The 26,714-nt window shown below is 36.7% G+C and overlaps 1 protein-coding gene across 1 annotated transcript in view; it reads right to left on the bottom strand.

Annotated features, from left to right (window-relative positions):
• ASXL3 (ASXL transcriptional regulator 3) overlaps window positions 1-26,714 on the bottom strand; it is a 229,573-nt gene that overhangs the window by 118,230 nt on the left and 84,629 nt on the right. Inside the window, exon 4 of the mRNA XM_036740756.1 lies at window positions 685-806. Within this exon, the coding sequence (XP_036596651.1) occupies window positions 685-806 (122 nt within the window). The remainder of the gene's footprint in view (window positions 1-684; window positions 807-26,714) is intronic.

The following is a 26,714-nucleotide window of genomic DNA, read 5'->3' as shown; positions in this document are numbered from 1 at the left end:
GAGAGCAGAATGGAAAGTTTAGGTAGCTTTAGAGGCTGGGTTGAGGGGCATTTGAGGGGGAGGAAATTAGGATACTGGGGGACAGAGAATGGGGTTGAACAATGGAAACTGGCAGTTCATAATTACTGGGTGGGTATGATGGGGTGGAAGTATGTTACTCGTTGAAGAATGAGTTCACATAGGTTATTGTCCACCGGGGTTTGTCTTTGGGTAGAGTGGTCACAGGGCTTCAAGCAGCTGTGTATGGCTGGAAGCTACAAGGAGGTGAAGGAGGGTACCAGGGTCTGGGCAGGTTCAATTCTATGAAGCTGCAGGTGACTAGAAAAAGTGCCTAGAAAAGGTTGGAAGTACACAGGCAACATTAAGTCTGGGGAGTCATAGGTGGCTAAAGAGAATGCCTGCTTGGAACATAGTTCCATATGTTGTCTACATGTTTTGGCATGTGGCACAGTGGAAAATGTGCTGGATTTGGAGATAAAAGGTTGAGTTAAAATCCCAGCTCACCTTCTTAGCATCTGTGTGGCTTTGGTTAAGTAAGTCACTTAAACCTCAGGGTCTCAATTCATCTATAAAAGAAACTTGAAACAGACGGCCTGTAAATTCCCTCACTTCCAGTTTTAATGTATGATTCCCCAAATATTATGATGAAGGATAAATACTCAAATGCCACTGATGTAACTTTACCTGTTTAAGAGCCTTTTTGGTGTGCTGCTGGAAGGAAGACACTAACTTGTTTTGCACTGCTGTATTTGTAAGGCTCGAGTCTCGGTTGGAAGACGCTTCTTCAGATACTTGTCTTGTACAAACTAGAAAAAGAGAAAAGAAATGAGATTATAAATGTCTATTTCATTTGAAGTCTCACTTAAAATCACCAACTGTTGGGGCTTTCCGGTAGAAAACAGCTTCTTCATATGTGGACCATACCTACTGTCCACCTGAAACAAGCCTTAAGAAATGTAATCATTTTAAATCTCTCTCACCCCACAGGATATCTGTAAAAAACAAAATAGAAAAAAAATAAAATAAACAAAACCATACCAAATTATGTCTCTGTCTCTCTCTCTCTCTCTGTCTCTGTCTCTCTCTCTCTCCATATATATATGTGTGTGTGTGTGTGTATACACACACACACACACACACACACACACACACATATATGTCTATGCTAGGTTTTTAACTGTACAGTAGATTTTGGGCTGAACAACATATCCCTAGTTGAAGCAAAAAGAATGAAAATCAGAATGATGCCTTTTAAAATGTGAAGAAACTGGCTCTTTCTCAGACTATCATATAATTTTCCCATTCTCCAGGGACTTTTACTTTTTCCCTCTAACAATGCTAAATAGCACTGGCAGGATAAAGAAGCTTTCTTTGAATAAAGTCAAAAATTACAAACACAGATCTTTCTGGCTACCTCTCTACACTGTTCCTAAGATTGCATGTCTTTTCTACTTCCTTGCATCACATGTAGTGGGGTGAGAAGATGACACTAAGGTTTGTGGTCCAAATGCTGCACTCACATCTATCAGCAATGATGATAATAAAACCATTTATATAGTGCCTTAAGTTTATCTCATTTCATCCTCTGAACAAACCTATGAGAGAATTGCTATTATTATCCCCATTTTATAGTCAGTCAATAAACATTTATTAAGTGATTACTTTCAGCCAGGCACTGTGCTGAGCACTAGGGACACATTAAGGCAAAAGGCGGTCCCTGATCTTTCAGTCTAATGGGGAGACAACATGCAAACAAACAACTATATACAAAAAAAAAGACAGACAGAGGATACATTTGAAATAATTAAAAGAGAGAAGGCACTAGAACTAAGGGAGATCAGAAAAGACTTCCTTACAGAAGAAAGGTTTTTAGCTGGGACTTGAAGGATGCCAGGGAAACCAAGAGGTAGCAATAAGGAGGGTAAGTATTCCAGGCATGGGGGACAGCCAAGAAAAATGCCTAGAATTGGAGATAGGATGTCTTGTTTGAGGGACAGCACAGTCCAATGTCACTGGAATGAAGAGTTGGGGGAGGGAGGGTTAGTGTAAGAAGGCTGGATGAGGAAACTAAGGCTGACAGGGTCACAAAGCTAGTAAATGTTAGGATTCTAATTAAATTCTTTCAGATTCCAAATCCAGTACTCTATCCGCTACCACATCTAGTTAGATTATATATATGTTAACAAATGTGTTCTCTCAAATATATACATCTTGGCTTGCTTCCCATGTAATTTATGAACTGTCTTAGACATGAATCCTCATTCTTTAAAATTATTTTCACATCCACTGCTTTTAAGGCAATGATGTTCATAATCTTCTATCTTCCTCTTTTATTGTCTTTTACAAATGAATTCATACTCTCAACTGGTGTTGACTTGACTTCTAACCCTCTTGACAGGAAGAGGAAGTGTTTAATAGTAAAGTCATTTTCTGGGTGCTTATATCCTCATTATGACAACTGTTGAGTTTCAGTTAAAACTTTTACATGAAAAAATGATTTTTTTCCTTTATATTTTCTCCTTTTTGGTACTGATGGCTTATTTGAAAAGATGAAGTTGAAGCTCTTGTGTGTGTTCAATGTCCTTGATTTTAGTTTTTTTTTTCTAATCCGATTTTTACCCCTGTTCCAAATAATCAATATTCTGATTACACAGACAGCCAATTTTTATATGAATCCCACTTAAGTAATCAGTTATTTTCTGTTAAGGAAATACAAGTTTTTGGTGATTTTATTTGGTGTTCTCCATGTCTATGTCCTTGTTTTTTAATAGTATTTAATTTTTATCCAATTACATGTAAAGGCAAATTTTAATATTCTTTTTTAAAAACTGAGTTCCAAATCATCTCCTCCCTGAGACAGTAAGCAATTTGATATAGAATAAAAATGTTTGTGCAATCATGTAAAATATGATTGCATGAAAGAAGATGAAATGAAGGAAAAAACAAGCCAAAAGAAAAGAACCATGAAAAAAAATTTTTGAAGTGAAAATAGCATGCTTCAATCTGCATTCAGATTCCATCAGTTCTTTTTGTGAAGGTGGATAACATTTTCCATTATGAGTCCTTTGGAGTTGTCTTGGATCATTGCATTGCTGTGAAAAGCTGTTGTTCCTAGCGGATCATGGCACAACATTGCAGTTACTTTGTATGATGTTCTCCTGGTTCTGCTCACTTCACTTTGCATCAGTTCATGTAAGCCTTTCCAGGTTTTTCTGAAATCTGCCTGTTCATCATTTCTTTTCGCAGAATAGGATTCCATTACATTTATATACAACTTTTTCAGCCATTCCTCAACTGAAGGGGATCCCCTCAATTTCCAACTCTTTACCATAACAAAAAGAGGTGCTATATTTTTGCATATGTAGGTCCTTTTCCCTTTTTAATGACCATTTTGGGATACAGACCTAGTAATGGTATTGCTGGCTCAAACGGTGTACACAGTTTGATTGCCCTTTGGACATAGTTCTAAATTGCTCTGCAGAATGGTTGGATCAGTTCACAATTCCATCAACAATGCATTAGTGTGCCAATTTTCCGCATCCTCTCAAACATTTTATCATTTTCCTTTTATGTCATATTAGTCAATCTGATATGTGTGAGGTACTACCTCAGGGTTGTTTTAATTTGCATTTTTCTACTCAAGAGGGATTTAGAGCATTTCTTCACATGACTATAGATAGCTTTGATTTCTTCATCTGAAAACTGCCTGTTCATGTCCTTTGCACATTTTATCAACTATGGAATGGCTTATACTCCTATAAATTTGACTCAGTTCTCTATCTATTTGAGAAATGAGACCTTTATCAGATAGGCTTGCTATACTATTTCCAATTTTCTGCTTTTCTCTTAATCTTGGTTGCAATGGTTTTGTTTGTGCAAAAACTCTTTAATGTAATGTAATCAAAATTATCCATTTTACATCTAGTTATGCTCTATCTCTTATTTGGGCATACATTCTTCCCTTCTTCATAGATCTGATAGGTAAATTATTCCTTCTGTTATTTTGCTTATGGTATCACCCTTTAATGTCTAAATCATGCACCCATTTTGACCTTATCTTAGTATACGGTATAAGATGTTGATCTACACCTTGTTTCTATCATACTATTTTCCAGTTTTCCCAGTAGTTTTTGTGAAATAGTGAGGTATTTTTTTTTCCCCCAGAAACTGGGGTATTCAGTTTATTAGGTTACTGTGGTCATTTACTACTGTGTCTTATATACCTAATCTATTCCACTGATCCACCACTGTTTCTTAGCCAGTACCAGATAGTTTTGATGTGGTTACCACTTCATAATATAGCTTGAGATCTGGTACAGCTAAAGCTACCTTCCTTTGCTTTTTTTTTTAATTATTCTCTTCTACTTTGTCCTTCCAGATGAATTTTATTATTTTTTCTAGCTATATATAATAATTCTCTTTCTGGTACTCTGATTAGTATGTCACTAAACAATTAATTTAGGCAGAATTATAATTTTTATTATATTAGCTCAGGCTAACCATGAGCAATTGATAATTTTCCACTTGTTTAGATCTCACTGTCAGTCAGGTCTAAACTTAATCTGACTACAATTGTGTTCATATAGTTCCTGGGTTGGTCTTGGCAGGTAGACTCCCAAGTATTTTATAATGTCTGCTATTGTTCATCCTTCATTCTTCAGAGGATCAACGACATCAGGAGGTTGCTGTCTTGAATTACAAGTGAACTGGATTTAAGAGAGGCAGGGCTCTGCAAAGTTTTCCCTCCAATATTTTGCTTCTGACCTCTATCTCCCCCAATCTGTTTTCCTTTCTGTCAGCCTCTCCTTTTACTTAACCGCCTTCTCTCCTACTTCCCCCCACAGGCTAAGATAAAGTTCTGTACTCAAGGGATTCTGTATATTATTCCCTTTGAGCCAATTCTAATGAGAGTAAGATTCCAGTGATGTCCACTGCCCACTCTCCCATCTTCCCCTCTACCGTAATAGGTCTTTCATGTCTCTTTATTTGAGATAATTTAACCCATTCTACTTGTCCCTTCCCTCTGCTCCCCATGGAATCTTCTTTCTCAGCTCTTAATTTTTTTTATATCATCCCAGCAAAGTCACCTTATACCCACACCCTCTGTCTATATATACTCCTTCCAACTGCACTAATAGTGATATAGCACTTAAGGATTCACAAGTATCATCTTCCCATGGAGTGATGTAAACAGTTTAGCCTTCTTGAATCCTTTATGTTTTCTCTTTCACTTCCCTTCCTACCCTGTTTAGTTCAGCCAGAGTGGCCTTCTTGAGGTCCATCATACAGAACTTCAATCTCTTGACTCTATGTCTTTGACAAGTTCTCCATGCCCTTCCTTACCTCCACCTCTTGGAATCCCTCTTTTTCTTTCAAAACTCACCTCAATTTCAATATGAAGTTTCCCTAATGCTCCAGATGCTATTTCTCTCCTCTCCAAAATTACTTAAATTTATTTTGTTAATATTTTGTAAATACTTATGTACGTACCATGTTTTTCCTCCCATCCTTCTTGACCTCTCTGGAACCTATGACACTGTTTATTAATTGCTCTTTTCTCTTGGATATTCTCTTTTTGCTATATTTTCATGACACTGCTCTCTCCTGCTTCTCCTTTTGTATGTCTGACTGATCCTCAGGATCCTTTGCTGGTTTCATCTGCTGTGTGTCCTCACTAAGGTCTATATGGGCTCTCTTTTTTTTACTCTTTACAGTATCTCACTTGGTTATATTATGAACTCCCATAGGGTTCAACTATCATCTCTATGCAGATCCTTCCCACAGCTATATAAGCAGCCCTAACCTCTTTCCTGGTTTCCAATTTTACATTACCAACAACCCCTTGGATACCTCAAATTGGAAGTCCTAAAGGAATTTCAAAGTCAACATATCCAAAATACAATTAATTCTCTTCTAAATTTCCCCACTTCCCAATATTCCTACCATCGTAAAAGGCACTAGACACCCAGATTTGCATCTTGGTGTCTTTCTCAACTTCTCACTTGTATTCACTTCATATATTCAATGTGTTGTTAGATCTTGTCATTTCTACATTTATTATTTATTAAGAAATAAGCTTTGGTATGTTATTAAACATCTTTCATAAACATCCCCTTCTCTCCACTCACACAGCCACCACCCTACTACAGGACTGCATCATTTCTCACATGGACCAATGTAGTAAAATTCTAACTGGTCTCCCTGCTTCAACTCTCCCCACTTCAATTCCTCCTCAACTAAGCTGTCAAATGTACAGGTAACAAGCGTTTATTAAGCATTTATTATACGGCAGGAACTATGATAAGCACTAGGGCTACAAATACTAGCAAAAAGAAAAACAGTCCTTGCCTTCAAAAAGGTTGCAATTTAATGGAGGAAGCCAACACATAAAAGAGAGCCAAAAAGAAGGAGGTGGGGTGGGAGACTTTGATGTGATGATAAAAAATCTAAATGGTGAAAAGATACTGTACTAAGAGAAAGTAGGACTCAGACAAAGGTAAATCAAATCACATCACATGAAAAGGCTCAAAACCTTATTACACTAGATATAAAGAAAGTAAAGATAAAGAAGGCAGGGAGCATTGTTGGAACCTTACTCTCATCAGATTTGGCTCAAAGAGGGAATAGCAGAATCAGTCAAGAATAGAAATCTAACTAACCCTACAGGAAGTAGGAGGAGAAAGGGGAAAGAAAAGGAGGGGTGTGGATAGAAGTGAGGGAAGAAGAAGTAACGGTAAAGTAAGTATTAAGAATGGAGTAAGTATTAAGTAATAAAAGTAAAGTAATAAAATTAATAAAGTAAGTATTAAGAATGGTTGAAACAGCAAGTATAGAGAACTATTAGACTGACAGGAGGCTGATTAAACTGGAGAGGCCCAAGGCACAGTTAAATAATGAATAAAAAGAAAAGTGTGAAACCCAGGTGTCAACATGGGAATTGGCGTGAGTGGATAAGACAGAGTACAGGTGGGCAGAGCCAAGATGGCAGTAGGAAAACAGGGACTTACTTAAACTCTCCCCCAAATCTCTCCAAACACTCATAAAAAATGGCTCTAAACAAATTCTAGAGCTACAGAACCCACAAAATAACAGAGGGAAGCAGGTCTCCAGCCCAAGATGGCCCGGATGGTCGCTGGGAAGGTCTATCACATGGTGCTGGGAGTAGTGCGCCGCCCAGCGTGGGCCGCACCAGGACAGACCAGGCACTGAGGAGATAGGGCCCAGGTACCTGAATCACTGAGCAGTGGCAGCTACCAGACTTCTCAACCCACAAACGCAAAGACAACTTAACAGTGGGAAAACTGCTGGATGGGATAAGAGGAGCACACGGTCTGGCCCAGACCCTGGGGGTGGTGGAGGTGGTGCAATGCACGACTGCGGGAGCAGGAAGCTCCTGTGGCTGCTTTCAGAGTTACAGCTGCAGTTGCTTCCAGCCCCAGGCCCACCCAGTGGTAGGAATAAAGCAGCAGATCAGAGTGGGAGTGCAGGGAGCACTTTGCTGGCACAGAGACAGGGTTCTCTTGCTTTGCCCTGCTTGGATCTGGGTCGCAGTCCTGGTTGGCAATTCTTGGTGGAGAAGGAGCACTGGTGTGGCAGAGCTTGCCATGTAGAAGTAGCTCTGAAAACAGCAATGCAACACCCCTGAAGCTTGGGACAAAGCACTCATCATTCTGAAGGCAGTCAAACCCTGACAAAAACCTCAAGGGTCAAGTAGTTGCCTGGGAAAATGAATAAGCAGGGCAAAAAGACTACAGAACCTTTCTTTGGTGACAAAGAAGATCAGAACATACATCCAGAAGTCAACAAAGTCAAAAAGCCTACATCAAAAGCCTCCCAGAAAAATATGAATTGGTCTCAGGCCATGGAAGAGCTCAAAAAGGCAAGTAAGAGAAGTAAAGGAAAAATTGGGAAGAGAAATGAGAGTAATACAAGAAAATCATGAAAAACAAGTCAATGACTTGCTAAAGGAGACCCCAAAAAATTATTGAAAAAATACTACTTAAAAAATAGACTAACCCAAATGGCAAAAGAGCTCCAAAAAGCCTTGAGAAAAATGCCTTGAAAGACAGAATTATCCAAATGGAAAAGGAGGTCCAAAAGACCACTGAAGAAAATACCACCTTAAAAATTAGAATGGAGCAAGTGGAAGCTAGTGACTTTGCAAGAAATCAAGAAATTATAAAACAGAATTAAAAGAATAAAAAAATGGAAGACAACACGAAATATCTCATTGGAAAAACCACTGACCTGGAGAACAGATCCAGGAGAGATAATTTAAAAATTACTGGACTACCTGAAAGCCATGAACAAAAGCAGAGCCTAGATATCATCTTTCAAGAAAGTATCAAAGAGAACTTCCCTGATATTCTAGAGGCAGAGGGTAAAATAGAAATTAAAAGAATCCACCGATCACCTCCTGAAAAAGAGCCCAAAAAGAAAACTCCTAGGAATATGATAGCCAAATTCCAGAGTTCCCAGTTCAAGGAGAAAATATTGCAAGCATCGAGAAAGAAACAAGTTGAGTATTGTGGAAACACAATCAGTATAACACAAGATATAGCAGCTTCTACATTAAGGGCTTGTAATACAATAGTCCAGAGGTCAAAGGAGCTAGGATTAAAACCAAGAATCACTGACCCAGCAAAACTGAATATAATACTCCAGGACAAAATACAGATTTTCAATAAAATAAAGGACTTTCAAGCATTCTTGAAAAAGAAAAGACCAGAGCTGAAGAGAAAATTTGACTTTCAAATACAAGAATCAAGAGAAGCGTGAAAAGGTAAACAGTAAAGAGAAATCGTAAGGGACTTACTAAAGTTGAAGTTTGGTTACATTCCTAAATGGAAAGATGATATTTGTAACTCATGAAACCTTTCTAAGTATTAGGGTAATTGAAGGGAACATACATACATACATATATACATACATATACATATATATACATATATATATATACATATATATATATATACACACACACACACATATATATATGTATAGACAAAGGGCACAGGGTGAGTTGAATATGAAGGGATGGTATCTAAAAATAAATAAATAAATACAATTAAGGGATGAGAGAGAAATATATTGGGAGAAGGAGAATGGGAGAGATAGAATGGGGTAAATCATCTCACATAAAAGTGGCAAGAAAATGCAGTTCTATTGGTTGGGAAGAGGAGGCAGGTGAAAGGGAATGAATGAATCTTGCTCTCATCAGACTTGACTTAAGGAGGGAATAACATACACACTCAATTGAGTATCTTACTCTACAGGAAATTAGGGGGGAAGGGGATAAGAGAGAGGGGATGAAAGAAGGGATGGCAGATAGGGGGAGGAGGTAATCAAAAGCAAACACTTTTGAAAAGGGACAGGGTCAAGGAGATAAAATTGAATAAAGGGGAACAGGATAGGATGGAGGGAAATATAGTTAGTCTTTCACAACATTACTGTTATAGAAGTGTTTTGCATAATGATACATGTGTGACCTATACTGAATTGCTTGCCTTCTCAAGGAGAATTGGTAGGGAGGGTAGAAGGGTGAAAATTTGAAACTCAGTTCTGAAAACAAATGCTCAAAAAAAAAACCCCAAACCATTTTTTACATGCAACTGAGAAAATAAGATATACAAGCAATGGGGTATAGAAACTTATTTTGCCCTACAAGAAAGTAAGGGGAAAGGGGATAAAGGGAGGGACTGGGGTGACAGAGGGGAGGGCAGACTGGGGAAAGGGGCAATCACAATATATGCTATCTTGGGGTTGGGGGAACGGTAGGAATGGGGAGAAAATTGGTAACTCAAATTCTTGTGGAAATCAATGTTGAAAACTAAAAAATATTAAATAAAGAAACAAAAAAAAAGTACAAATGAGTTTAAGGAAGTCAAAAGTGAGACTATTGTGAATGGGGGAAACCAGTATAGATCTATGACTCAAAATTTTACAAGAACTAACCTATGGCTCAGTCTGCCAAATTCATGGGTAGAAACTACATGAACAGGAGAAAAGTCACAAATTATGAAATCCCTGTTTTCAAGTTCATCAACAATGCTCTGTGGTAGAAAGAATACTGGACTTGTAGTCAGAAGACTTGGGTTCACAGATATTTACTTGTGTGACCTTCGGTAAGTGATTTAATAATAATAGCATTTATACAGTATTCTAATGTTTACAAACGGGGAAGAAAAGTGAGGGGGCTGATAGAAGGGAGGGCAGACTGAGGGAGGCAGTGGTAGAGAGCAAAACTCTAGTGAGGAGGGAAAGGGAAAAAGAGAGAAAAGCATAAATGGGGCAAAATAGGATGGAAAGAAAGATACACATAGTAATCATAACTGAATGTGATGGGATGAACTCTCCCATAAAACGGAAGCAGATAGCAGAATGGATTAAGAACCATAATCCTGTAATACGGTATATTTACAAGAAACACATTTGAAGCAGAGGGTTACACACAGAGTAAAGGTAAAAGGCTGGAGCAGATCATATTGTGCTTCAGCTGAAGTAAAAAAGCAGGAGTAGCAATTCTGATCTCAGACAAAGCAAATGCAAAAACAGATCTAATTAAAAGAGATAGAGAAGGAAACTACATCCTGCTAAAAGGTACCACAGACAATGAAGTAATATCATTACTAAACATATATGGACCAAGTGGTATAGCATCTAAATTCTTAGAGGAAAACTTAAGGGGGTTACAGGAAGAAATAGATAACAAAACTATACTAGTGGGAGACCTCAACCTCCCCCTCTCAGAACTAGATAAATCTAACCACAAAATAAACAAGAAAGAAGTTAGATGTATAGAATTTTAGAAAAGTTCGATATGGTTGACCTCTGGAGAAAACTGAATGGGGATAGAAAAGAATATTCTTTTTTCTATGCAGTACATGGCACACAAAAATTGACCACATATTACAGCATAAAAAACCTCACAACCCAATACAGAAAGGCAGAAATATTAAATGCATCCTTTTCAGATCATGATGCAATAAAAATTACATGTAATAAAGGACCAAGAAAGATAGACTAAAAATTAATTAGAAACTAAATAATCTAATCCGAAAGAATGAATGGGTCAAACAACAAATTATAGAAACAATCAGTAACTTCATCCAAGAGAATGACAACAATGACACAACATACCAAGACTCATGGGATGCAGAGAAAATGGTTCTTGGGGGCAGTTTTATATCTCTAAATGCTTACATGAATAAAACAGAGAAAGAAGAAATAAATGAATTGGGAATGCAACTAAAGAAGCTAGAAAAAAGAACAAATTAGAAATCCTCAATTAAATACCAAATTAGAAATCCTGAAAACCAAAGGAGAGATTAATAAAATTGAAAGTAAGAAAACTATTTAACTAATAAATAAAACTAAGAGCTGGTTTTATGAAAAAACCAATAAAGAACAAAACCAATTTACCAGGATCAAAAATGAATTGGTGTGAATTCACCACCAATGAAGAGGAAATCAAAACAACAATTAGGAGCTATTTTGCTCAACTGTATGCCCATAAATTTGACAATCTTAGTGAAATGGATGAATATTTATAAAAATACAAATTGCCCAGATTAACCAGAGAGGAAATAAAATACCAGCTCCATCTGAGAAAAAGAAATTGAACAAGCCATCAATGAACTCCCTAAGAAAAAATCTCCAGGGCCACATGGATTTACAAGTGGATTCTATCAAACACTGTTATAGCAAGCAAAATGGAACTTTTCACTGTTCTTTGCTTAAATGGGGTAGGATCTTTTGCCTTGCAATGTTTCTCAGCATTAAGACAATCAAGAGTCATTGAACTGTATATGTTGTGGTGCTGGTGGTTGGAGCTTTCCCTCACTGATTCCTCACACTCTAAATGGTGAGCCTCAAGTGCCCCAGAGCCCTAAGACAGGTATATAAGATTTGAGATTGGCCTTTGACTTTGGGGAGTACACTCATTGAAAGAATATGGGTGACTAGACTCTGGGCAAGCCGCCAAACCATCCCCCCCGCCCCGCCCGGCTTTGATAACCCAGACAGATATTGGTGCTTCTCTGGTAATTATGAATTGTGATTTGAATCAGACCAGGTCTATCTGTTGATGTTTGTAATTTCTGTTTGTATTTGCCTTGAAATTTAGGGGGCTGATCTCTTCCCCCTGAACTAAGTGAATGATATATGTATGTTTGATTAAACTGTGTTGGTAGCCCTCTGTGTGCTGGTTGTTGTTGGTCTTACACAGCCACAGTAGCTGCTAGCAAGACTGTTGTTACAAACATTTAAAGAACAATGAATTCCAATACTACATAAACTATTTGGGAAACGAGACAAAGGAGTCCTACCTAATTCTTTTTATGATAGAAATATGGTGCTGATACCTAAACCTGAAGAGCCAAAACAGAGAAAGAAAGTTATAGACCAATTTTCCAAATGAATATAGATGCAAAAATTTTAAATAAAATACTAGCAAAGAGATTACAGCAACTTATTTGGAGGATAATACACTACGACCAGGTAGGATTTATACCAGGAATGCAGGGCTAGTTCAATATTAGGAAAACTACAAGCATAACTGAACATGTCAACAACAAAACTAATAGAAATCATGATTATCTCAATAGATGCAGAAAAAGCTTTTGACAAAATACAACACCGATTCCTATTAAAAAATACCAGAGAGCATAGAAATAAATGGAGTCTCCCTTAAAATGATAGGTAGCATCTATCTAAAACCACCAGCAATCATCATATTTAAAAGGGATAACTAGAAGATTTCCAATAAAATCCAGGGAGAAATAAGGATATCCATTATCACCACTGTTATTCAATATTGTACTAGAAATGTTAGCTTTACCAATAAGAGAAGAAAAAGAAACTGAAGAAATTAGAATAGGCAAAGTAGAAACAAAGCTATCACTCTTTGCATATAATATGATGGTATACTTGGAGAATTTTAGAGAATCAAGTAAAAAATTACTTGAAATAATAAACAACTTTAGCAAAGTTGCAGGAAATAAAATAAATCCACGTAAATCATTGGCCATTTCTATATATAATTATCAAAGCTCAATAGCAAGAGATAGAAAGAGAAATTCCATTTAAAGTTACTGTAGACATTATAACATATTTGAGAATCTACCTGCCAAACCAAACCCAGGATGAATACAATTACAAAACACTTTTCACACAAATAAAGTCAGATCTAAATAAGTGGGAAAATATCCATTGCTCATGGGTAGGCCAGAGCTAATATAATAAAAATGGCAATTCTACCTAAATTAAATTACTTATTCAGTGCCATACCAATCAAACTACCAAAAAAATTATTTTATAGAGCTACAAAAAACTAATAAAATTCTTCTGACAGAACAAAAGGTCTAGAATGTCAAGGGAATTGATGAAAAGAAATGCAAGGGAAGGTGGCCTAGCCATACCAGATATTAAACTGTATTATAGAGTAGTAATCATCAAAACTACTTGCTACTGGCTAAGAAACAGAGTAGTGGACCAGTGGAACAGGTTAGGTATGGAAGACACAACAGTCAATGACTATAGTAATCTACTATTTGATAAATCCGAAGACTCCAGCTTCTGGGATAAGAACTCACTAATTAACAAAAACTGTTTAGAAAACTGGAAAATAGTATGGCAGAAACTAGGCATAGACCAACACTTTACAACCTATACCAAGATAAAGTCAAAATGGGTTCATGACTTAGAAATAAAGACTGATACTGTCTATAAGCAAACTAGGAGAGCAAGGAATAGTTTACCTGTCGGATCTATAGAGAAGGGAAGAATTTTTGAGCAAACAAGAGATACAGAACATTACGAAATGCAAAATGGATAATTTTGAATATGTTAAATTGAAAAGTTTTTGCACAAACAAAGCCAATGCAACCATGATTAGAAGGAAAGCAGAAAGCTGGGAAACAATTTTATAACCAGTATCTCTGATAAAGGCCTCACTTCTAAAATATATAGAGAACTGAGTTAAATTTATATGAATACAAGTAATTCCCCAATTGAGAAATGGTCAAAGGATATGAACAGGTAGCTTTCAGAGGAAGAAATTAAAGCTATCTATAGTCATATGAAAAAATGCTTTAAATCACTATTGATTAGAGAAATATAAATCAAAATGACTCTGAAGTACAACAGAAGATGTGGGGAAATTGGAACACTAATGCATTGTTGGTGGAAACAGATGTAAACTGATCCAACCATTCTGAAGAGCAATTTGGAACTATGCCCAAAGGGCTATAAAACTGTGCATACCCTTGGACCCAGCAATACCACTTCTAGATCTGTATCCCAAAGACATCATAATAATGGGAAAAGAACCCACATTCACAAAAATATTTATAGCAGCTCTTTTTGTGGTGGCAAAGAATTGGAAATTGAGGGAATGTCCATCAACTGGGGAATGGCTGAACAAGTTGTGGTATATAAATGTAATGGAATACTACTGTGCTATAAGAAATGATTAGCAGACTTCAGAAAAACCTGGAAAGACTTATATGGATTGATGCTGAGTGAAATGATTGGAACCAGGAGAATATCGTATACAGTAACAGCTACATTGTATGATGACTGACCTTGACAGACTTAGTTCTTCTCAGCAATGCAAGGATCTAAGACAACTCCAAAAGACTCACAATGGAAAATGCTATCCACATACAGAGAAAGAACTTGGGAATCTGACTGCAGATGGAAGTAGACTATTTGCTATCTTTTTCTTTTGTTCTTTTGTTTTGTTTCTTCTTTCTCATGGTTCTTCCCATTGGTTCTAATTTTTCTTTACATCCTACCTAATGTGAAAATATGTTCAATATGAATGTATAAGTAGAGCCTATATCAGATTTCACACTATATTGGGGAGGGGGAAGGGGAGGGGAGGGGAGAAAATTTGAAACTCATAATCTTATGGAAGTGAATATTGACAACTAAAAATTAACTAATTAATTAATTGTTTTTAAAAGAACCTGTACATTCTAAAATGTATATAGCAGCTCTTTTTGTAGTGGCAAAGAACTGGAAATTGCAGAGATGCCCATCAACTGGTGAATGGCTGAACAAGTTGCGGTATATGATTGTGATGGAAGACTACTGTGCTATAAGAAATCATGAGCTCAATGATTTTAGAAAAATATGGAAAGACTTGCATGAAATAATGAAGAGCAAAATGAGCAGAGCCAAGAGAACACTGCATATAGTAAAAGCAATATTGTTTTAAGAACAGCTTTCAGTGAATAAGTTATTTTGACTATCATAAATACCCAAATTAACTATAAAGGACATATGAAGAAAGATGCTACTTGCACCAGAGAAAGAACTGATAGTAAAAGTAAGTACAGAACAATTTTACAAAAATATACCTATTTCTGTCTAATGGTAACCATTTAGGACAGGGAGGGGGTGGTGGGAGAAGGGAGGGAAGAAAAAAAAAGAAAAAAGAAATGTACATGATAATTTTGCTGTATATTTGAAAGGAATAGCAAGCTGTGCATAATCAATCTGCAGTTTCATGTACGATTATCTTTTTTTTTTACTGTACTATGTTATAGAAAGGCTTGTTTTATTCCATAAATTAATTTCTTAATTAAAAAAAGCACAGTGGAATAAAACAGACACCCTGGGTTCTTCCAATGGGAGAAAATGGTCAGCAAAAAAGAGGAATTCAGGATGAGGGGCAGTTGAGACATGGTGGCAAAATACTGAGAGTCAGAAACCCAGCCAGGAGGGAAATGAAGCATGGCCAGTCTGAGTCCATTCCCAAAATGGAGCCCCACAGAAAGAATTCACCAATGGGGGAAAGGGGTTGGCATGGCAGAGGGATGTTCCAGGGTGAGAAACAGTTTCCCAAAATTACAAATCTGACCATGTCACCTCTCCTCCATAATCAATAAACTCTACTAATTCCCTATTGCCTCCAGGATCAAATATATGTATAAACTGCTCTGTTTGGCATGTCAAGCCCTTTACAAACTTGCTTCTATCTTTTCAGTCTTCTTAAAATCTATCTACTCATGAGTCCTTGCAAACCGGAGCCCATGACACTCCATTTCCTGTCTTTTTTAATGAATCTCCCCAGTGCCTGTAATGCTCTCCCTCCTTATCTCCACATACTGGCTTGCCTGGCTTCCTTTAAAAGGTCGTTCCCTACTCCCACCCCTACTCCCTGTTAATGTCTTTCCTCTAAGATTACTTTCCATATCTTGTATATAGATTGTATGTACATGGTTGTTTGCTTATCTCCTCCATTAGAATGTGAATTTCTTGACAGCAGGGGCCATGTTTTTGTCTTTCTTTGTATCCCTATTTCTTAGTACAGTGTCTGGTGTAAAATAAACATTTAATAAATGCTTGTTGAATAAGTTTAATAAAAGATTAGTCCTTGAGTACAGTAACAATTTTAATTTTTGTTTCCTAATTGTTCCCCCACCCCCACCCTATCCCAAGACAGTCTCAACCTTCCTGGGTTTCAGTTTCATAAAAAATTATTAAATGCCTGCTATGTGGCAAACACTATGTTAGGTATTAGGAATATAAAGAAAAAAACTTTTTAAAGTCTTTGCCTTGCTATTTAGAGGATCTTTAAAGTCCTTTACAATTCTTAATCCAATTACACATTATCTCTAACATTTATCTCAGATCTGAAAGCAGGAGATTAAGTATCTTTGATCTTAAACTCAAATAAAATGCATACATAAATGTGTGTCTAAAGTAAACTACATGCAGACAACTGTGAAAGGCAGACACATAAACTGGATCCTTAGATGCAGACAAGCCACAATAATTTTTAATGTATCTGTAAATATCAAATCCCATTATATATCCCAAGAGTCCCTATACAAAGTTTTTGGAGAGCTAATTCTGAAAAGCACTTGTGCACTGAGTTAATGGGCTGTATTTGTTCAAAGAAATATTCTGGAGTTCTGACAAAACATTTTCTTTTCATTTTTTCTCATTCTTGAAGCTGTTTTAATAATACATGTCATAATGAATAAGTAATGTTGGGCTCATTTTAACAACTGCTCTTAGATAAATAAACAAATATTCTGGGAGACTAGAATTTGTTCTCAGAAATGGCAGCCAAATGAAAATAATGCGTTAAAAGGGAGAGAAAGGGAGTGGAAGGGAAAGTATAGAGGGAGAGCTCTTCTATTTAAGAACCACTATGAAAACTCAGACAAGCAAAAGGAAGGATATGTATATTTATGTTATCCCATTCATCAAATGCTGCCACGTAGCTTGGAAAATACTAGCCACTTGACATCCACAATAAACTGGTGCTCCTAAATGAGCACTAAGCACAATGAAATGATAACAGCAAGGTCGAGTCTTCACACATATATACACTATACCCAGGGGTACATTTTTTTTTTTTATGGATTACACAGTTAAAAGGGAGAAGGTACAAGTCCTGCCTCTGGAACACTCACAGCCACTTTGCAGGAGAGAAAAGCTATGGAAATTTAGGAGAACTTGATGGCCCCAAAAGGCAGCCCAGAAATCATCATATCAAACTGTTGATTTTAAGATCACACTGTGGTTTAAAACAACTGGTCTGGGAAAATGTTCATAATCAAACAAACAATGCACTTCAGTTAAAAACAGCCTTTTAAAACTGGTATCACAGGTTAGGACTTATCATTAGATAAGACAGGGTTTTCATACTCTGGTTATCCAATGACTAAGTTAAGGTTTATAGATGGTCTAAAAACTTTTCCAAAATGGAAGAACAGGGGCCACTAAAGGACCCTTTTCCCCCTCTGTTCAGCACAGTAGCTTTGACTGGCTTTATTTCTGACCTAGGTCAATTGGCCCTTCCTTAGGTGACACAGTGGTCCTCTGCTGCCTGAGGCCTAACCATATTAATGCTGAATTTAGTGCAGACACCTAACTGGTTCAGCCCACTACAGCTCAGAACTCCAAAGCCCAAGAGATCCATCAGCCTTATCCTCTATAGTGAAGATTAAAAACAAGCACTACTTTGCCTCTTTGCCTGAATTTCCATCCCACTATCAATATACATTCCCAACATACACAGCCATGAATTAAATCTATGTAATCCACACATATGTAATCTCAAGAATCCATACATAAAGTTTCTGGATAGTTTATTCTGAAAAGCACTTGTGCACAAGGAGTATGTATGTATGTAGATTTAATTTATGGGTGTGTATTTATAGATATAGATTTAATTCATGAGTTGTCATAGCAAAACAATTCATTTCCATGTATTCAGCCTATTGCTGATAAGCTTCTCTATACTAATCTCACCTGTTTCTTGGAAAACAGAGCTCAACAAGATAGGCAGGCATTACTGAGTGGCCATTTGTATTGTTGGAGACAACATCCACATTGTTGAGGTTCTAGAGACTCTACTTAAATACCATTAATGTACATTCTTTGCCAATAAACTGGGGCTTAGAGGTCTTTCTGAGGCTAGAAATGGGAACATGGCAGAAAATCCAACAAGGGGGATTATTATTAATAATATATAATAATATATAATAATATATATATTTATATTTATATCTTGCACTCCATGATGAACTACCAGAGAAAAGTAATAATAACAATAACAACAATAACGTTATCTTGGACTAGATAACAGTAAAATTCTTAATGTATGGCAAAGAAAGACAGAGACTAGAGGCTTCGAATTTAAAACAGAAGGTCATACCGAATCAAGGGATAATGGCAATACCTAAGAGTACCTAGTTCTCCTCAAGGTAAGACAGATAGAGATTAAGATATGAAGAAGAGTGGGACTGAATATGCTAAGAAATTTACTGACTTCTTGAAATCAAAGATAGATGGGATATCTTGTTACCAAGGTATTCTTTTTCTTTTGTTCTTTCTTTTCTTTAGTGGTAAGAGTAGGGGCAAGAAGGTGAGATTTACTCATTAATTTTTTAAAATAAAATATAATTTTTTAAAAGAGCTGAATGGAAAGAACATATTCATGTTAGAGAAACTGGCACTTCCACAAAAAAAAAAACAATCTTAGTGTACATTTTTGGAACTGTAAAATGAACAATGAAAGATTTGGAAAGTACCCTAACAAAAACCCACATATAATATTAACAAAACACCGAAGCAGCTATAGAGAGATTCAAACTTTCCTTACAAAAAAGAGGAATAGGATTGTTAGACATTTTTAGGGCATATAACAAGTCAAAAACCTACAGAAATACTTTAAGACTAGGCAGGCATCAAGCAATTTTAAAAACTGGCAACAGAGATGCACCATTGGATTTGCAAAAGGTGACTGAAAGTGGCTTCTCTGGGTGGAGTCTATGAAATAAGTAAGATGAGTGACATTCATATAAAATCAGCCACCAGTAAGTCAACAAAAAGCCATCCAACAAATGGCTGAATCATGCAGATTTGTTAGTAGAAATAGAGAGATTTATCATGGTAATTTAGGATTTGGTCTTGGCCACCAGAAACTAAAGAAAGGTGGTCTTTATGGAACCAGAGGGCTGGGACATAGTGATCATTATAGATCATTCAAGGAAACAATGGAGAGAATACCTTGTAGGCTATAAGAACTTTGCACCTACAGAATACTTAGCACAAGGCACCAGGGCTCCTTCTATCAGAACCTCATCTAAAATTATGATAGGAATGAGATGATCAAGATAATGATGATGATAACAAGTAGTTCATATGTAAATAGAACTTTAGACTTTAGACAAAGTGCTTTCATGACAATAACCCTATAAGGTAGGTAAGGAAATAGATATGTGTGTACACGCATAAATACACATGTGCATATAAAAGCTGCATACACATAACCTTACCTATTAGAGATAGAGATCCAGTTTTATAGCTAGAGAAAAGTCTGGTAAAATCGATGAAAGATTATAGATTTAGAGCTGGAAGAGACTTAGAGGCCACATAGTCCAATCTCTTCTTCTTACAAATAGGAAAAAGGAAGCCCAGGAAGATTCTGTCACACAGTTAAGTGGCAGAGACAGGATCTGAATGTAAGTCCTTGGATTCTGAAGTCAGTGTTCTTTCTTCAAAGAGTCAGCCTTAGAGTTAAGAATACTTTGTTTCAAGTCATACCTCTGAAACCTGCTGCATGAGCATAAGCAATCAATCACTACTCCCTTGGTGTCCCAGGTTGCTAGGAATATAAATTACAGGTAAATGGCAGATCTGCACCAGTGGAGAGAGTTTCCACTAGGAGAGGCCTGCCTCTCCTCCACCCCTAGCCCCCAAATGGAGACATTCAAATAAAGTAACTTAGTTCTGACCACAAGCCTAGAAAGTATCTGCATGCACAAGAAGTCACATCCAGATCTCCTGATTTCAAAATCTGATACTCTTTCTACTATTCAAGGTAAAAAAAAGTTGCTTATAAGCTGTCAGTGGTTTGATATGTGAAAACAACTTTTAACAGGAAATAAGGACAGTCCATCTGAAATGTATCTTCCTATCTTTTCCAAGACTGCAATTAAATTGTCAGAATACAACCTAGAACATTCATAGGGTTTTTTATCAGCAGTCTATGAAATTTTAAAATATATATTTTAATAATGATATTTCAATAATAACATCAAAAAATATGAATAATATTTCAATAATAAAATTGGCTAATATTTATATAGCTCTTTAAGATTCAAAAGTGCCGTTTATAAACATTATCTCAGTTTATCTTCACAGCAACCTCGTAAAGTACGTGCAACAGATGAAGAAACTAAGGCAGACTTGCTCAACATCATACAGCTAGAAGTATCTAAGGCCAGGTTTGAAATCAAGTAAGTGTTTCTGACTCCAGACCCGGAACTCTATCCACTGAACCACTTAGCTTCCAACATAAGGATTTCCTTTGTAATCTTACATCTTTAAATTTATTTACCTAAAAACATTATTCTGAGAAGGGGCTCATATGCTTCACTAATGCCAAAAACATCCATGATACAAAAAAGGATTAAGAGCCCTTCTTTGCCTCTAATACGGTTGTGGTTCATAAAGTGACAGAAATGAGATGATCAAGATTACGGTAACAATAATAAATAGCCCACATATAATAAAACTTTAGACTTCACAAAGTGCTTTCATTACAATAACACTATGCTACAGGGTTAATGTAACCCTATCTGTGATCCCCATCGAACATGCTATCCACGGGGTTTTCTTGGAAAAGACACTGAAATAGTCTGCCATTTTCTTCTCCAGTGGATTAGGGTTAAACAGAGGTTAAGTGACATGTCCGGGCACACAACTAGTAAGTGTCTTGAGACCAAATTTGAACTCAGGTCTTCCTAACTCCAGGCCAAGCACTCTATCCACTGAGCCACCTACCTGTCTCCTAGGCAAAGGTTAAGTGACTTGCCCAGGGTTAAGTGTCTGAAGCCAGATCTGATTCTCAGCCCAGTGCTCTATCCACTGGACCATCTAGCTCTTTGCTGATAAACTCACACTCAAATTCTGCCCAACAATTTAATTTGGCAGAGAAAGTCTTAGTGTTGTGCTTTCATCTTTATTTTGATGTTTTATTTCTTAACAGTTGAGAGAAAAGGTATTACTACTGAGTGGGATGGTGAAGCCCTCTCATGGAATCTCGATCTCAGTCTTTCTGTGAGTTGAGTGGAATGAATGAGGGTGGGGACCTTTCAGCACGACTCAGGGGTCCTGATTGACAGCTAGGCCTAAGTTTCAAATTACTAAAATCACCTGAACAGTGTCCTCGCCAAATAAGGCAAAAAAATGTTTTTAACAGTTTGGCATTGGCTAAATTATACCTGGGGTAGTAGATTTCCACGAAGTTGTGAGCCTGGACTCCACCAATGAGGGTAAAAAGCCAGTGGTGGAGGGGGTGGGGGAAGGCTGTTTATGTTAGAGTATAAAGCTAAGTTCTGTCCCTACCTATTGTCTATTGGTTTGGAGACCACCTTTCCTAGGGGATCTTAATAAAGAAGTTTTTCTGTTTCTAAATTTGAGAGACCCCTGATTTTTTTAATTGCTGGCGGGTAGTCTCACACAACGTGTATTAAAGTCTCCATCTTTGAAACAGGTTTTCACATTATTAAGGGATTTTAACATACACTTCTTATAGGAACAAAGTCCATATTTTAAGTCTTTTCAAATATATCCTTCCTCATCTCACTCTCAACTCACATTTTTACAGATACATTTTTACAGATACATTTGACATCCTTCAAATTAGACTTCGAAATTAAAAAAGAAAAACTCTTCTTTTTAAAAATAAAAATTAAATTTCCATGTTATTTATTTTAAATTATTTTAGTTAGAAGAAAGGGAGACAGAAAATAAGGAAATTCCTCAAGGCAAAGTATGGGTTGTGGCAAAGAACCATGTTATAAAATAAAATTATTTTTTTAAAAAATGGTTAAGTAGTCATATTTTTCCTAAGTCAAAAAAGCCTCACATCCCAAGATTAATTAGGGAACATATGGCACCCAAACCACAAAGTTTCCTGTGCTTCACAAAGGGAAAGAGGACAACATGCCACTAACTGCGGATATCAATCCCTAATTTAACTATTTTAAGAGGAAAAGTCCAATTTCAGTGGCTTTGCTTCATTGAAATAAAAAGTTTATTTTTTTTTAAATCTCAACTTAAACATAATAGTGGTTGATATAGTAAATGAATTGTGTGTGAGCCCAAGGGAATAAGAATAGCACAGTACCAGGACCTTTAATGCTCACTGAAACCCCTACACATTATCACCCAAAATCATCTGTGCAGGCAAGGACAGTAAAAGAGACCTCCTCATAGAAACTCACATTAGTGTCCAAAGAACCAAGCAACGGTTATCAGTCCTAGCTAGAGTCATTTGGGTTGCAAGTTTTGGTAAAGATAAGAAGGTAGGGCACTCTACTATTCCATCCATCACATCCTAGAGACCTGTGGAAATTGTCTATGATAATAAAAATTTGCAAGACAAGTTTATAAAAAGTTATTAGAGATAAGAATGGGGTAGAAAAGGAGTGATGAATCATAAAAAATACATTTATATTTTAATGCTTGCAAAGAACTTTACATACATTATCTCAGTTGTTTCTTACAATAACTATGTGAGATCAAATGACAAATCATGTGCATAGCATTTTACAAACACTGAAGTGCAATTATTACTGTGATTCCCATTTTACAGATGAGGAAACTGAGATACATGAAGTAACCTGCCTATGGTCACACAGATAAAAAGTGTCAGAGGCAGGATTTGCACCCAAGTCTCTCCTAATTTAATACTGATTTAATCCAACATACTTCCCATCATCAAAAGCTGCTTCAGGGGCAGTTAGGTGGTGCAGTGAGTACAGCACCAGCCCTGGAGTCAGGAGGACCTGAGTTCAAATCCAGCCTCAGACACTTAACACACTTACTAGCTGTGTGACCTTGGGCAATCACTTAACCCCAATTGCCCTGGCTTCCCCCCTCAAAAAAATTTTTTTTAAAAAGCTGCTTCGGGTAGTCCTATGATTCTCTCTCTTTGATCTGTTTTCCAAGTCAGTTGTTTTTCCAGTGAGATATTTCACATTTTCTTCTATTTTTTCATTTTTATTGTTTCTTGATGTCTCTTAAAATCATTAGCTTCTACTTGCCAAATTCTAATTTTTAAGGAATTATTTTCTTAAGTGAGCTTTTATACCTCCTTTTCCATTTGGGGAATCCTAATTTTTAAAGGGTTTTTTGCTTCAGTGAATTTTTGTGCCTCTTTGTCCATTTGTCAATATCTGCCTTATAAGGAATTCTTCTCTTCAGTGGATTTTTGTGGTTCTTTTACCATTTGGCCTCTCGTTTTCTAAGGTGTTCTTTTTGTCAGTATTTTTTTTGTGCCTCCTTTACCAAGTTGTTAACTCTTTCTTGCATCACTTTCATTTCCTTTCTCCATTTTTTTCTCTATCTTTCTTATTTGATTTTTAAAATCCTTTTTGAGTTCTTCCAGGGCCTGAAACCAATTCACATGTTTCCTTGAGGCTTTGTATGTAGTTTCTGTCATCTGTCTTCTTCTGAGTTTGTGTTTTGATCTTCCCTGTCACCATAGTAACTATGGTCAGGTTCTTTTTTTTTTTTCAGATTTCTGCTCATTTTCCCATCCTTTTACTTGACTTTAACTTCATGTTAAAGTTAGTTTCTGCTCCTAGGGGGGAGGGGGCACTATCCCAAGCTTCGGGTTTTGTGTGATGCTATGTTCAGAGCCTGCTCTGGGGGTCTGTAAGTTTCAGTTATTCCAAGGTGTTATGATCTAAGAAGTGTAGTCAATGCTATCCTGGCCTGTGAAATGATCTGTGAGAGACTACAAGCATTCTTTTCTGCCCTGGCACTTTGAGCAGGATCTCTTTTCCTGATATTCCTCTTCATTACCCTCGGACTATGACCCAGAACCTCACAGGGGCAATGCAACAGAGTCCTGCACCCAGTGCCAGCAAAACATTTGCAGAATCACCTTCTGACCAGTTTTTCAACCCCCTTGCAATTTGGAGGTTGAGAGCTCCAGAAGCCAGAGCAACTACCAATTCAGTGACCACCACCACAACTACCACCCCCCAACAAGGCCTGCTGCTAGACTGCTGAGGTACAACCTGCACCGGACTGCATTCCAGTCTCATCCAAGCGAGACAGACCTTTCTTGCCAACCTTCTAAGGGGAAAAATTGTTTCACCCCATCTTTTGTTGGTTTTGCTACTCCAGAATTAGTTTTGAGGACTTGTTTTAATGTTATTTGGAGGAGAATTTGGGAGAGCTCAGGTGAGTCCCTACCTTTCCTCTATCACTTGGTTTTATGACACCCTGCCCTCCAGCTTTGAATTTTAAACTAATATTCTCCCAGTAGCCCTTTTCTTTCTGTTTCCTTTCTTTTGGGCTTTTCTTTGTATCCACAGTGCTAAAAGCACAGTATCTGGCAAAAAATAGGAGGTTAATAAATGTTTGTTTATTCACTGACTTTTACAGATAATTCTAAACACAACATCACTGGTTCATAGCTGTAAAGGATCTTAAAGACTATTTAACTATTTAACTCTCTCTTTTTACAAATGAAGAAACTGAGACCAAAGAGATAAGGTAACTTGCCCCAGAGTCACAATCAATTAATAAATAAGTATCTATTAAGCACTTACTATAGACCAGCAACTGCCCAAACCCCTGGAGATACAAAGAGAGGCAAAAGACAATACTAGATGCAATGAATATCAGAGGCAGGATTTGATCTCTTGTACAAATATAGTACTCTTTTTCATTATTTAGGCTGCTAACCAGTACACAAGTCATTATATCAGAGCCTTTCCCAGGATGTGATTCTGACATTCGTACAATACAGTCATAGTCACTACTGTCATGATAATAACTTTTTAAAAATAATCTTAAATACAGATATCAGAATAGATGATAATATTATGAAACAGCATTTTAACAAGGTGTCACCACAAAACACAATTAGGCCTCAATTAACTTCACTAATGAAGACTAGCAGAAAGGCAGATGACTCCAAACATCAGATAATCCAAAACTCATTATATCTGGAACATTTTTTTATGTATAGTACTCACACTTCAATGTGGGTACGTCAGGTGTTCTGAAATGTAGTGTAGTGGATACAGCAGGAGGCCAAAAGTCAAGAGTACTTAAGTTTAAATCTCACCCCAGAAAACTATTAATGGTATGACCCTGGGCACATTACTTAATCTTTGTTTGCCTCAGTCCACTCAACTGTCAAATAGGTAATAACAGCACCTCCCTCCCAGGGTTAAGAATCAAAGGGGATATTAGTAAAACTCCTGGCACAGTGTTTGGGAAATAGTAGATGCTATATAAACGCTAGTGATGATGATGATATTTGTTTTGTTCCAGACCTGTAATCTTGTCTGTGTAGAAAACTACCAAAAGCACCACTGACAAAAATTAACAACTCATCCATAATGTAGTTTTAGAGAACCATCTGGGACACTGAGAAAATAGCAACTTCCCCATTGTCATATACTGGTATGTGTCAGAGGCAAGAATTGAACCAAAGCTTTTCTGCCTTTCTGTTCTCCAAACAAAATAATAACGCTGAGTGATGATGTATGCAACTTAAGAGAAATAAAATGACTGTTGTCTATACTATACAATGTTAGGATGAAATTATAGAAAATTGCTCAGAGTAGAAGAGATATATGTGAGCTACAAAAGGCTGGCCAATGAAGTGAGTAAAGTTGGTATACTGGGCCAAGAAAACTATAAATAATGACAATGGTTATCAGGCTCATAATTATATAATATCATTCTAGTTTTCCAAACAATTTTTACCAAAGAGTGAATTCTTATCCCATAAGCTTAAATCTTTACATTTGTCAAACACAAGGTTACCATAATCATTTGTTACCGGGTACTGTATATACTCTGTTCCACTCATCCACCTTTCTTTTTCTTAGCCAGTACCAGATAGTTTTGACAATTACTGCTTTATAATATAGCTTAAAATATGGTAGTGCTAAAACCTCCTTTACATTTTTTCATTAATACCTTTGATATTCTTGATCTTCTGTTCTTACTATTTTTTCTAGCTCAATAAAATTGTAATTTAATTGGGATGGTGTTGAATAAATTAATTTAGGTAAAACTGTCATTTTTATTAATTAGCTCTGCCTATCCATGAGCAATTGATATTTTTCCATTTGTTTAGATCTGACTTTAATTGTGTGAAATGTGTATTTATACTTGTATAATTGTATTCATGTAATTTGTGGATTTGTCTTGGT

Source organism: Trichosurus vulpecula, chromosome 1 (genome assembly GCF_011100635.1).
Source record: "Trichosurus vulpecula isolate mTriVul1 chromosome 1, mTriVul1.pri, whole genome shotgun sequence".
NCBI classification, from domain to species: Eukaryota; Metazoa; Chordata; class Mammalia; order Diprotodontia; family Phalangeridae; genus Trichosurus; species Trichosurus vulpecula.
This window is presented reverse-complemented; position numbering and strand designations above follow the sequence as displayed.